We start from the raw sequence: 11,519 nt of genomic DNA, 5'->3' as shown, positions 1-11,519 counted from the left end.
CATTTACAAATTTGTATTGCACTTCTTCAGTTTGCATCTCATGCAGTTATTCCCCTGGAAACCAAACAGTTTTAAGACCTGGTGGTTGGAGCTATAGCAGGGGGAGAAAGCCTCCAATAACCAAGCATATGTTCTGCTACCTGTGTAATGTGCATATCTGCAAAATGAGAACTGAAGACAAAGGCCATTATGCCATTTTATCTTTGATTATTGATCATCTTTCCTTATGTAAATATATAGTATATTCTAGACTAAATAAAAGACCTTTCACTGTTTCCAATATACTGCTCTATCACTCAAAATGTCAGTCCTTTTCTTGTTGGAGTAGTTACATCTTGGTTTCTGGTTATGTTTCCCTTGCTAAAACCTCTGCCATGGCTACTGCAGCAAGATATAAAGATGCTGGGATGGCAAAAACAAACTAATGTGAAAATGCACATTTAACAAACCTCTGCTTTATTTGTGCTTCATTTAGACATCACTTTCCCCAAATCTGTTCAATGTAGGGCAGGGGGATAATCACAACCTCCCTACTGTCCCTTGGATTCTTCCTGCATTGGTCACTGTAGAGTGGCTATTGAATTTATGATGACCTGCATGTAGAGATTTCAGGGGGGAAATTAGAAGAAAAAAGAGAGAGAGAAATGCAGGAAAAAATTATTTCCTCCTAAATATTTCTGGGACTTTCTCCATTTTGGAGGGGGTGAGGGGGTTCTCAGGCCTTCACATCTCTACCTGCATATAGGAAAGAGCCAACACTTAAGCATGACAGGTAGAACCTCCAGCTCAGCAGCTGTCAACTTAACTCAGTTCTTTTCAGTAGAGATAGTGCACATCTAGTGTTGAGAGGCATCAAGTGATTAGTAAATCCTTGGCCTACTTTGGAGTGAATGAGCTAAATACAGATATATGGCCATTTCTAAACTGAATTCATGTCAGTAAGAAAACAAAAAACATCATTATACCTTGCAGTTATATATTAAAAGGAGAGTATGAGTCTTGTCTTGGGTTCAGTCTGGTAATTACATGTGCGGTGTTTTCCACAATTATTCTAGATATGAATTTACATGTTCTAAAAACTGAACTTCATTATCAAGGTATTCCAAGATCACATTTCCACCATTACATAGTGGGGATTCTTGACAGCTTATCCAAGATGCTAGGATGTGGTCCAAAGGCAAGGCTTCTCCAGATGCTGTGTGGCAAAGTCTTAATTTCTGAAAATTAGGAAAAAAAGACAGTGTATTTCATTCAGTTCGAAATCAAATAACAATATTGGTATATAAAAAGTTATAAAAGTTAGTTTACCCTAGCTGTAGTTTTGTTGTTATCATTTTTAAGGTTTGCCATGGAAGCTGCAAAATCTATCACTTTGCCAATGCTCCAGTTACTGCAAAAGAACATGGGTTTGCTTTTCTCCTTGCTTCCTTTAGGTAAAAATACTTGGAAATAGATTCTCTCAGTCTGCAACAGAAAAGGCCATTTATTGTGTTAAAATATTATTCTATCACATATTTCTGTTAGGGATTCTACCTTTAAAGGCAGCCTAAAACATTTAAATCAAATAAATAAATAAATCAACTGTAATCCTCTGAAAGAAACTGAAAGAAGCACTGAGCAGGGGATTGGACTCAATGGTCTTATAGGCCCCTTCCAACCCTACTATTCTATGATTCTAAACTCTGCATATAAGCACCAGGATCAGATAAACCATAAAGAGTACCTGGCAGCTAGGCAGCGTCCACACGGATTTCCCTGCTATTTCAGAAGGTTTCAATTCTAGAGCTATGTTTAATTTACACTGGTAAAGGTTATCAGGCGAACATATAAGTTTGATTCTGTGAAAAACCAAACTTTTGTTTAAAAAAAGAGAGTTTCTAGCTCTCACTGTTGCAAATATGTGTTTGTATAAACTCCTTCAGTCTCAAAATCAAGAGGCTGTGGGAAAGGGATTCTACTGAGCAGAAATGTTGCTTCAGCACTACCATGCTTCTTCTTTCATGGCCTGCAACTAGTTCCTTTTCAATTTCACTTACTTCCTGTCTCAGTATGAAGGCACTTTGCCCCTTCATATAGCAAAAAACATTTCCCTTAATTCTAGGTTTACACTAACCAAAGAAAAAGGAGCATCAACATTTTAACATGTCCAACAGAAACTGCTGTGCTTAAGAATCCAATGAGGACAGTTACCCCCTCAAAATATTTTAATTCTAATCTTATGGAAGAAAAGCAATTTTATCTTATTTGTTAGCTTATTCTAAGTCAGTGATCAACAAAAGCATAACATGTTAATGAACACGGATACAAACCAGAACGTGTTGGGGAATGCTGGGAGTTGTCTAAACGTGCATAAGATTGCACCCTAAGACCAGTAGGTCAAACATCCTTTCCAGCATCATTCCTTCATTCAAATGTAGAGAGTTGGGACCCAAATGGTCAAAAACAACTGTAAAGGAATGTAGCCCATATTGCTCATTCAGAACTGGAGGATTGGAGGAGAGACAGGGGGAACGAGTACTGGGATGAAGATGAAATAGACCTGTGATGATCAGGCTATCATTTCCAGTGAAAACATCTTTTGCCCCCCAAAACTGAGGCACTGATGAGCAGATATAAAGCACAAAAAATTGTATTTTTTTAAAGGAAAAGCCCTTTAATTTTCCATATTCCTTCCAAAGAGATCAGGAAGCCAGCAATTCATACAACTACTAAATTGAGATACATTAAGATTAATTTTATTAATTGCATTTATAATTTGCCTTTTTTCATGGTGAATTCAAGGCAGCATACATGAAGTTCCCAGGTGGTCTCCCATCTAGGCACTGACCAATTCAGACTTGCTTAGCTTCTGCGGGGCATTCTCTGTTTACAGACCATGTTGGTGGGAATTACATAGCAAGTTGGAAGGAAAACCCATTATAACCTTGTATCCCTATTGTGGTCCTTACAAAATACATTGGATGCTGTGGAAAGGGCTAGCAAAATTTCCACTGCTACTATCTCACACCAGGTCATGATCTCTCCTATAGGTTCCACTATCTGCCCAGTGGAATAATAAATGTAACAGTGGAAGTACAGACATTGTCTTAAAAAAAAACTAAATACGGCAGTAAATCTGAAATGTGTATGTTGTTTGGAGATAAATGACCATGACTTACCTGTGGCAAGGACTTATCCCCACATGCATGCATTTTCAATTTCATTAAGGCCACCCTTGCTGCTGTTTCACTGTTCTTGGCTCCTCTGCATCTTTTACTCACTGTGGCTTCTTTCTTAGAATCTGAGATATACACATTCATTTTAATAGGAATCACCCGCCCCTTTTGTTTTGCTAAAAATGAAATATGCTCCAGTGTGCATTCTCAAGATGCTTAAAAGTCAATTCTCTGGGTGAATGTGTAGTCACCCTCAGCTTGTAGACACAGAATGGAACCTTTCCTCTGACCTCCAAACCACTGTATGCTTGCATGTATTCTACATGTGCAACAGAGAATAGACAGCACCAAAAACTAAAAGTAGGAATGTTCAGGGGCTTTCAGATATGAGAGAACCTACTTGCTTCTATGAGCCTGTCCAGACAAAGGTTCCAGTGCAATAAACAATTGCTACTTAATTGCTCTGTGGGATACAGGTGTCTCCATGACTTCTGGCATTTTCCTAGCAACCAAACTGCAGTACTGTGTCACTGGGAAAATGCAATTTGTCATAGAATTATTTCTTCCTGCAGGTTTTCCACACATTAAGATTCGCAGGAATAGACTCAAGAGTACAATTCTAGTGTACAGGATTATAAGAGAAGCCAACTGCACAGAGGTAACCTAGTATGGGATTGAAGGTTGTTGTAGGGAGATGGAAGTTAAGGATCCAGTCTTATTTTCCAGCACAACAGTATACAGAACTTACAGCACAATCCTATATATGTCTACTCAGAAATAAGTCCCATTGAATTCAGTTAAGCTTACTCCCAGGTAAGTTGATAAAGAATTGCGACCTTAACCTCTGTAATACCTCCATGTGAATAATAAGAGAGGCTCTTAGGGCAGCAATCCTATACCCACTCACTGGGAGTAAGCCCTATTTAACGCAACAGAACTTCTACCTAGGAATGTATAGGATTGTGCTGGAAGTACAGTAACATTTCAGAGGCAGGGATTGTCAAGATAACTATAATTCATGCTTTCATATTTGCTTTTAATATCCTTGGATTTGTGCTCTATAATAATGTCCAGTCCTGAACAGTCTACTACAGAAAATCATATTTTAAAAAATACTATTACAGTTACCTACAATATCTTGAATAAGTTGCTTTGTTGCAGCCATATGGGGTTTAGGAGTTTCCAGTTTCTCACACTCATGGTCCAACTGATGGCGGTGCCTGTAAACAGATGAGGAACTGTTTCACCAGGCACCCTACAGGCTAATTCAAAGGCAGAGGGGTGAGGTTGGTTCCATTCATTCCTTTGCTCACCTTAAGCAAAACTGCTTTTCACAGTAAGCACATAACACAGGTACAAGTTCTCTTCCATCACAACCTTTATATGTGCACAAGAAAGATTTGTGATGAACTGGTTTCACATCCTCATGTTTTAGATTTACCTAAGTTAATTTCAAAAGAAAACTCAGGTTTAGTAGCTCTTTCTGAATAAAAACATAAAAGGCAATCTATATAATGTATGCTCTTAATATAGGAACACTATTATCAAAATGTCAAGGGGACAGAAATTGGCTAAGTAAAATAGCCATAAGAAGTGATGTTAGTAAAGCCTAATGTAGTAGGACAGTAAGTCAATAACTTAAATAAGTGATTATTACTACTTGTGAATACTGAAGCCACAATAAAGTATACAGACTCAGATTTATCAGTAACTCCTGAACAGGAAAAAGGTTACCACAAAGGCAGCACAGCTTAAATTAAACAGTTCACAGATAAAACTAAACAAGCATTAAGCAATCTGTGGCAGAAGTCAGATAAGAAGTAAATGGGTATGATCACATATAATGCCAAACCATTGTTTAATGCTATAGCAATGAACCCTGTGCTTACATGCTCTTCCCTCCCTTATGAATTAATTGTTACTTTCTGAATATGTTCACGTCAGCAAATAATGGTTTGTACTTGCCCTGCAAACCAGGAGTGTAAACCTGGTTGAATCCTGGTTTTCAGTTTTGTTTGCAGTGCAAGAAAAACCATAATTAGCTGGCTCAGACTAAATGGCAAACTATGATTGGTCGCAAACCATTTATTTAAACTATTTAAACAGATGTATAAGACCTGGGAGTGTGTGAAAGACAGGCTCAGTCATGCAATGCCAACCCACTGACTCTCCATTTCAATCTACTACCCCACCCGCAGAAGCAGAAAAAAATAGAGTCTCTGACTCTAGGCCTAGATTGGATAATAAAACTGTGTATGTGATATAAGAAAGTGTTCAGTTAGGTGTCAAAGAAATGTATGTTAAAGAAATATTGAATGGATTGTTTCAGTGCATTCCAGGAAAGAAGATAATGGTTGACTGTGCACATCTGATAGCAAGAGTCAATATGTAACTTCCTCTTCAGCAAAGGTTTGAAGCTTAAGGAACATTGTCTTTCTTAATGTAATTTTGTGTTGTTTGTAAATAAGTAGAATTGTGATTGCATCTTGTACTATAAATATATCTGCTTGAGATTAGTTCAGAGAGGACTTCAGAACTGATGGGAAATCTCTCTCGGTCTGTACTCTTCCCAGGATGCTGAATAAAAGACTTTCCTACTTACTAGCCAAAACTGAAAGTGAAGGCTGGTTTTCTTCCACACAGCATAAATTAACACCAGAAGAGCAGCATTACTTTTTAAAAAGAGGTCTGGTTCATACATGCAGAGAGACCAGTGTTTAAATCCTCACAATCTTTGCTACATACAGGACTTCACAAGGAAGGCTCTATGGGAACTATCCACAAGGTAGTTGAAAATGGCTACAGACTATCTTGACAGCACATTTTTTCAGCCATTGTGATGACAGAAATGGCTTCAGGGTGTATGCAGTGTTCTGAATGAATAGCCCAGTTCACACTACTTCTTTTCCACGTGGTCCCATACATACGATGGATTTTTTTTCTGCGGACTTTAAAAAGGAGCTCATTTGCATGTGTAATATGGCAAAAAATGTAGATAATCTGGATTGCTTTAAAGAAAACTTGTGAAGTGCTGCTTGTAAAATTATTCAAAAGAACCTAAAAGAACTGAACTTCATTACTAGTTAAAATCCAGAGGTGTTACAAAGTAATTTATTAGCTATGAATTATGAACTTACCTCAGAACAGCCATGAGCATCCCGACTTCTGTGCTGAAGACTTACATAAAAATAAAGACAGCGATATCATTAGTGTGTGAAATAATATAAAAACATAGGATTATTGTGGGACAGCACTAAATGAATCTGGTGCAGTCCATCTTAAATTCAGCCAATATAATATAATATTTGCATAATATTTGCAAGAAACAGATACATTTTTGCTCATGTTGATCCCATTTCCCTTACCTTCTCCCATTCCTGTCCCTCCACTGTGGCCTTTCCCCCAGTCCCCTGCCTGAACTGCCTAAATTTAGATTGTAAATTGCTCAGGGTTGGGACTATTTAAAAAAAAATACTTTGTTTTTTATTAAGAACTAAGCATTAAGGACACTGATGGTACTATATAACTATTCAATAGTTTGTTACCAGAAGACTCCTGAACAGCCATCACAGACAAAAGGTAGAAAATCTGAAATGAAAGAGATAATATCTATAGTAATTTTAGCTGCTCATATCCATGTACATTTTGATAAATGCAATTACAAGACTGATGAAAACAAGGCAGAATATAATCCCCCGTGCCAATAAATTTCTAGCCAGTTTATATGTAGCATGTGGCAGCCTGAGGTCATAATACAAACATTTATGTATGCTTAAGCACATTGAATTCTGTTGCACTTTCAAGGAAGCCCTGTTTTCTTAATCTACAAAGAATGAAGTAAGGCAACCAACCAGTGTTACTAACTTGTATGGTTTAATAGGATTCACAGGGTAGTATCCAATGGGATACTACAGTTAACATTAATAATATTGCACTAGCGTAAAAAACCTCTAGCACAAAGCCAGTAGTGCTTCCGGGTGTGAAGGGTTTTCCAGGGTAACCCATTGTGCAGCCAGTGCTATTGGTGTTGTGCTAGAGGTCATTTACGCTAGCGCAATGTTATTTACATTAACTGTAGTGCCACGTTGGATGCTGCCCATAATAAGAAAAATGTTTATATGAGCTTTCTACAGTTACAAGAAACCTCAGTTTTCAGTGAGTACCTAGTCCTTTTATTAAATCTTCATGTAACACACGATAGTTACAGCCCTTTGTGTTTCTCTGTTATTAATATTTAATAGGTTGCAAACCCCCCAAAACCCAAAACGAGTAGTATCTAAATTTGTCAAGACTGACATATATATACACAACTAGGATTTTAGAAAGCCTGTGATATGGCACTTATAGGAATCTATGAACACCAACATCCTTCTTCCCTCCTTGCTAATATATAATACATGTAGACATCCTCTGAGTCACCTAGAAGATACTGGACTCAGGAAGCCATCATGGAAAGGGATGTAGGAAAAATGTTGTTACCGTTTCATAAAAAAGGGTGTGTGAACCTATAAAACGTCAACTACGCAGCTTTCACTTTATACAGTTTGCAACAATTAGCACTTTTGGCTGACAGTTACTCTGTCAGGATGTGAACAAGACAGAAGGCACACCAGATGGTTTCTGTAGCAGAGATAATATGCAAGAGGGGTCCCAAAGTGTTGATATTATGATCCAAGCCTCAAACCCCAAGCATTCTCAGCACCAGGACTCAGAAGTGGAAATGTACTTATTTTATTAGAATATATTACATTTATATTTTACCCATCCTCCAAGGAGTTCAGAATGGTGAACACAATTGTGAGGATTCTTTTCCCTCCCTCCCACCATTTTATCCTCACAATAACCCTGTGGAGTAGGTTAGGCTGGGAGTGACTAGTCCAAGATCACCAGTGAGCTGCATGACTGAGTGAAGATTTGAACCCGAGCTCCCAATTCCACTACTTTTTAGTGGAAAGACGGGATATAAATTTAATAAATAAATAAATAACACACAGTCCATCACACTAATCACTGTGCCTCAAAGTACATAAAGCCTGCATTTGCCTCATTAACAGCATGTAAGATTGTACCAATCATCAGTCTCAGAATGAGTTTTCAGCACAGGGCTGAGTCCTAAAATGTGAAGAAATTATAAAGTAAAAGCGTGTCTGGGTACATACAGAATGCCTTAACTACCCCCATAAGTAGTGTGGTATAGTGGCTAGAGTGTTGGACTGGGAGTCCGGATGACACAGTGTGATTTTATTTTTCCTATTTTTCTTCAAGTTATCTTTCTAATGTCTCCTCATATCCACTTATATTTCCCCTACTTTAATTAATTTCTCTCATTTCTTAAACCCAACTTTGTCAATTGTACTTTCTATAACTTCTCTTTCTGCTCCTAGTGGATAATCACATAGACTTCTGGCGCCTGTTTTCTTTTGCAATGTAACAAATGTGGTGTGAAAAGAAATAGAATGCAGAGGTTGACCCTGATTACAAGCCTGAATTGTAAACATCCTGAGATGTAATCTGTATCTGAGTGTGGATTAGAACACTATGAAATGTGAAAAGGTCAGCATTTCCAAACCAGTCCATGTCATGTGAATAGCCCAGATCAGGAAGGGGAGGTGCGAATGGAGAATGAATGGTTTTATTGCAGGAAGGCCAAAACAGGGGTGCTCTAGTATGTGCTGAAGATTGCCAAAGTATCAGTTACAGAAGATGGACATGGGCCAATAAAAGAGGGGCATCTGCAGATGTTCCGATAACAAGGACGGCACTTTATGACCATAGAGATGTCGGGGAGTCGGAAGGAGGTGCCTGGCTGTCTACAGCAAACGTCAATCTTATCAACAAGGAACATACAGGGAACATACTGAACCCCTCTTTGATCTCATGAGCCCCAATGAGGGAAAAAGAGTATAAAACCCCTGATTCTGCCATTGTTTGGGAGGGGCGTGGTTGCATCTGGATCATTGTATGTGCACATACCAACAGTACCCTCGATCCATGGGACACGCACTGAGTGCTCTGGCTAAGTACTTGATAGCGTTGTGGTGAGTATGTGTTGGATAAAATTCAGGGAAAGGATTTTACTGTCCAGGACTTTGATAGGGCGCAACTATCTTTGTTCTGCCATACTCACTGTTGGTTTGGATATAAGACAGTAGGCTTGGGCATGGGCCTGGCTGACACTGTATCATCGTCTCAGTGGGCCATTTTTGCAGCATTGGGCCGATCTGGAGCTCAACAACAAACAGGGGCTAACTGTGTATTTAGTCATTTAATGCACCACATTTGGGTAACTAAGTTTCTACCTTAAGAGGCGTGTAACCTCTTAAAGCCCCAGAAGAAGCGTGCGACTTCTGGAGGATTGTTGGTTTTGGGCTCTAATCTAAGAGGCATGTAACCACTTGATGAGATTCGGGGGGCTTGAAGCTCGTTGAAATTTCTTTGTAATTAAGTTCGTACCTAAGAGGCACGTAACCTCTTCAGTCCTGAGCTTCAGAGAGCCTGAAACTCTCTGAGATTTGTTTGTAACCAAGTTTGTGCCTGAGAGAGCGCACAACTCTCTAGGGAGGTTCTACTTTTGCTTATTTCTTTTATTTCAATAAATCTCCTTTTCTTTTATCTACATTGGTTGTGTGTGTGCTCTTCTCCTCCTCATAAGATCCCAAACCTCTCAGCCTGATCAACTGAGTGGTCCTGGGGAAATTTAAATCCATATTTCACAGGTTCTAGTCCCCACTCGGCCATGGAAGCTCACTGGGTGACTCTGCGCCAGTCACAGACTCTCAGCCCAACCCACCTCACAGGGTTGTTGTTGTGAGGATAACCTGGAGGAGGAGGAGGACTATGTACGCCGCCTTGGGTTCCTTAAGGAGGAAAAAAGGCGGGATATAAATGTAATAAAATAAATAAATAAATAATAAAGACATAAGCAATGACAGCCTCTACACACACTCAGGATTAAAGAGCAACGGCTCCAGCGAAGACAGAAGGACTGCCAGTCTGGCTTGGGTGTCGTGACACCTCTCTTTTTAGAACTTAGGCGCTGCTCATCGGCACTGGAACGCTACATAGAAAACCAAGATAGTTTTGTTCTGTTTAGCTTTCGCTTAGGGCACAATCCTATGCAGGTTTAGACAGAGAAAAGGCTTACAACTCCCAGCATGCCCCAGCCAGCGTAGGATTGCGCCCTTAATGACACAATTTCTGCTGCTGTTGATTCATTTTTGGGTTTTGTTAATTTTTAGTTGTTTTAGTGTAATTGTTTTGTTATTTAAGTTTATACCTGGACTAGGCGCCCATTTACATAGATGCCCCTGATGGCTAACAATAATAATATATATCTGAATATAAACGATTAAAGTAAATATTTTTAAAACCAGCCCAAACAACTGCAACTACAATGGAAGACAACACTAAACAAAAGCAAACACTGCTTTTCCTGATTAAAGTGTATTATGTTGAGTGCGGGCTATCTTTTGCAGAAAGGCAGGATAAAAAATATTTTAAGTCAATAAAAACCCTCGCCCACCTGTATATACACACATCTCGCCAGGCAGGCAAGAGCTCTTTCTGAGTAACTTAGTTACTTGCTGCATGCCCTTTTTGCCTTCAGTGATAGCAGAATCCTTCATAAGCTACACTGGTTACCTAGCAACAGGAAATTGGCACAGTCCACGCCCACTTCTAGGAGGAGCCACGCCCCTCAACTTGTTTATCGCCGAACATCTCCTCCCCTCTTGAACACTCACCAGCGGGAGGCGCTCGTAGAGGAAGGAAACTCTAGAGACGAACGCATCGGTTTATACTTCCGGTTTCCATCTGAATGTAGAGGGGCGGAAGCATGAAGAAGATGCGGGAGCCGCTCTCCCATTTTCCTGTAGCGGCTGCCCCCTATGCGTTCAATTGAGAACCAGAAGTGTTACCCGGAGCCTGTGACCAGTCGGAGCCACCTGACAGAAAAGCGCCAGCCCCTACCCCCTTTTTCCAGCTAGTCCCCGCCGTTCATTTCTCTACAATACACTTGGCCTCTCCACCGGCACCCCTACGACCGCCGGTCTCTTGGTCCGTGCCTCCAACCTAAGGGCTCCCTTACCAAGCTGTCCGCAATGCTCTACGTCGCAGTGTTGCCCGATCTCCAATTCCGCCATGTTCGTGCACAACGCATGCGCACGCCGCGGCCATGCTCCTTGGACTCTGGAGGCTTTGATCCGCCCGCCCCTCCCGAGTGGATGCGTTCCATTGGCTGTCCGGCCGCTGTCGTCACCTTGAGGGGCGGAGCTTGGGCATTTAAAGAGTCCGAACAGGGGTTGAGGATGAGTTGGAAGAAAAGTGGCGCAAAGCCGTCGCAGCCTCCTCTACCCTCCGTGATTT

The 11,519-nt window shown here is 40.1% G+C and overlaps 1 protein-coding gene across 2 annotated transcripts; it reads right to left on the bottom strand.

The window, feature by feature from the left end:
- Nucleotides 1-435: 435 nt before the first annotated feature.
- ZFAND1 (zinc finger AN1-type containing 1) lies at nucleotides 436-11,306 on the bottom strand. 2 transcript variants are annotated; one of them, XM_084849234.1, is made up of 8 exons: nucleotides 11,242-11,306; nucleotides 6,701-6,743; nucleotides 6,293-6,332; nucleotides 4,469-4,596; nucleotides 4,284-4,375; nucleotides 3,159-3,280; nucleotides 1,309-1,464; nucleotides 436-1,217 (listed from the first exon to the last, which is right to left on the bottom strand). In XM_084849234.1, the coding sequence occupies exons 1-8, from the start codon at nucleotides 11,294-11,296 to the stop codon at nucleotides 1,047-1,049; spliced, it is 807 nt and encodes a 268-aa protein (XP_084705360.1). In that variant the 5' UTR covers nucleotides 11,297-11,306; the 3' UTR covers nucleotides 436-1,046. The 2 variants fall into 2 exon arrangements, with proteins under 2 accessions (XP_084705360.1, XP_084705361.1); XM_084849235.1 differs by lacking the exon at nucleotides 1,309-1,464.
- Nucleotides 11,307-11,519: the final 213 nt, after the last annotated feature.

The sequence above is a fragment of the Heloderma suspectum genome, chromosome 4 (assembly GCF_057233095.1).
Source record: "Heloderma suspectum isolate Gila_16-S chromosome 4, 16-S_ref, whole genome shotgun sequence".
Classification (NCBI taxonomy): domain Eukaryota; kingdom Metazoa; phylum Chordata; class Lepidosauria; order Squamata; family Helodermatidae; genus Heloderma; species Heloderma suspectum.
The sequence above is the reverse complement of the archived record's forward strand: the minus strand, read 5'-3'. Positions and strand labels throughout refer to the sequence as shown.

Coding starts and splice junctions, on each gene's coding strand:
- ZFAND1 (XM_084849234.1), bottom strand. CDS start 11,296: ATGGCGGAATTGGAGATCGGGCAACACTGCGACGTAGAGCATTGCGGA. Junction 6,333..6,700: donor GGCTGTTCAGGAGTCTTCTG/GTAACAAACTAT, acceptor TTTTTATGTAAG/TCTTCAGCACAGAAGTCGGG. Junction 1,218..1,308: donor ACAACAAAACTACAGCTAGG/GTAAACTAACTT, acceptor CCTAATTTTCAG/AAATTAAGACTTTGCCACAC.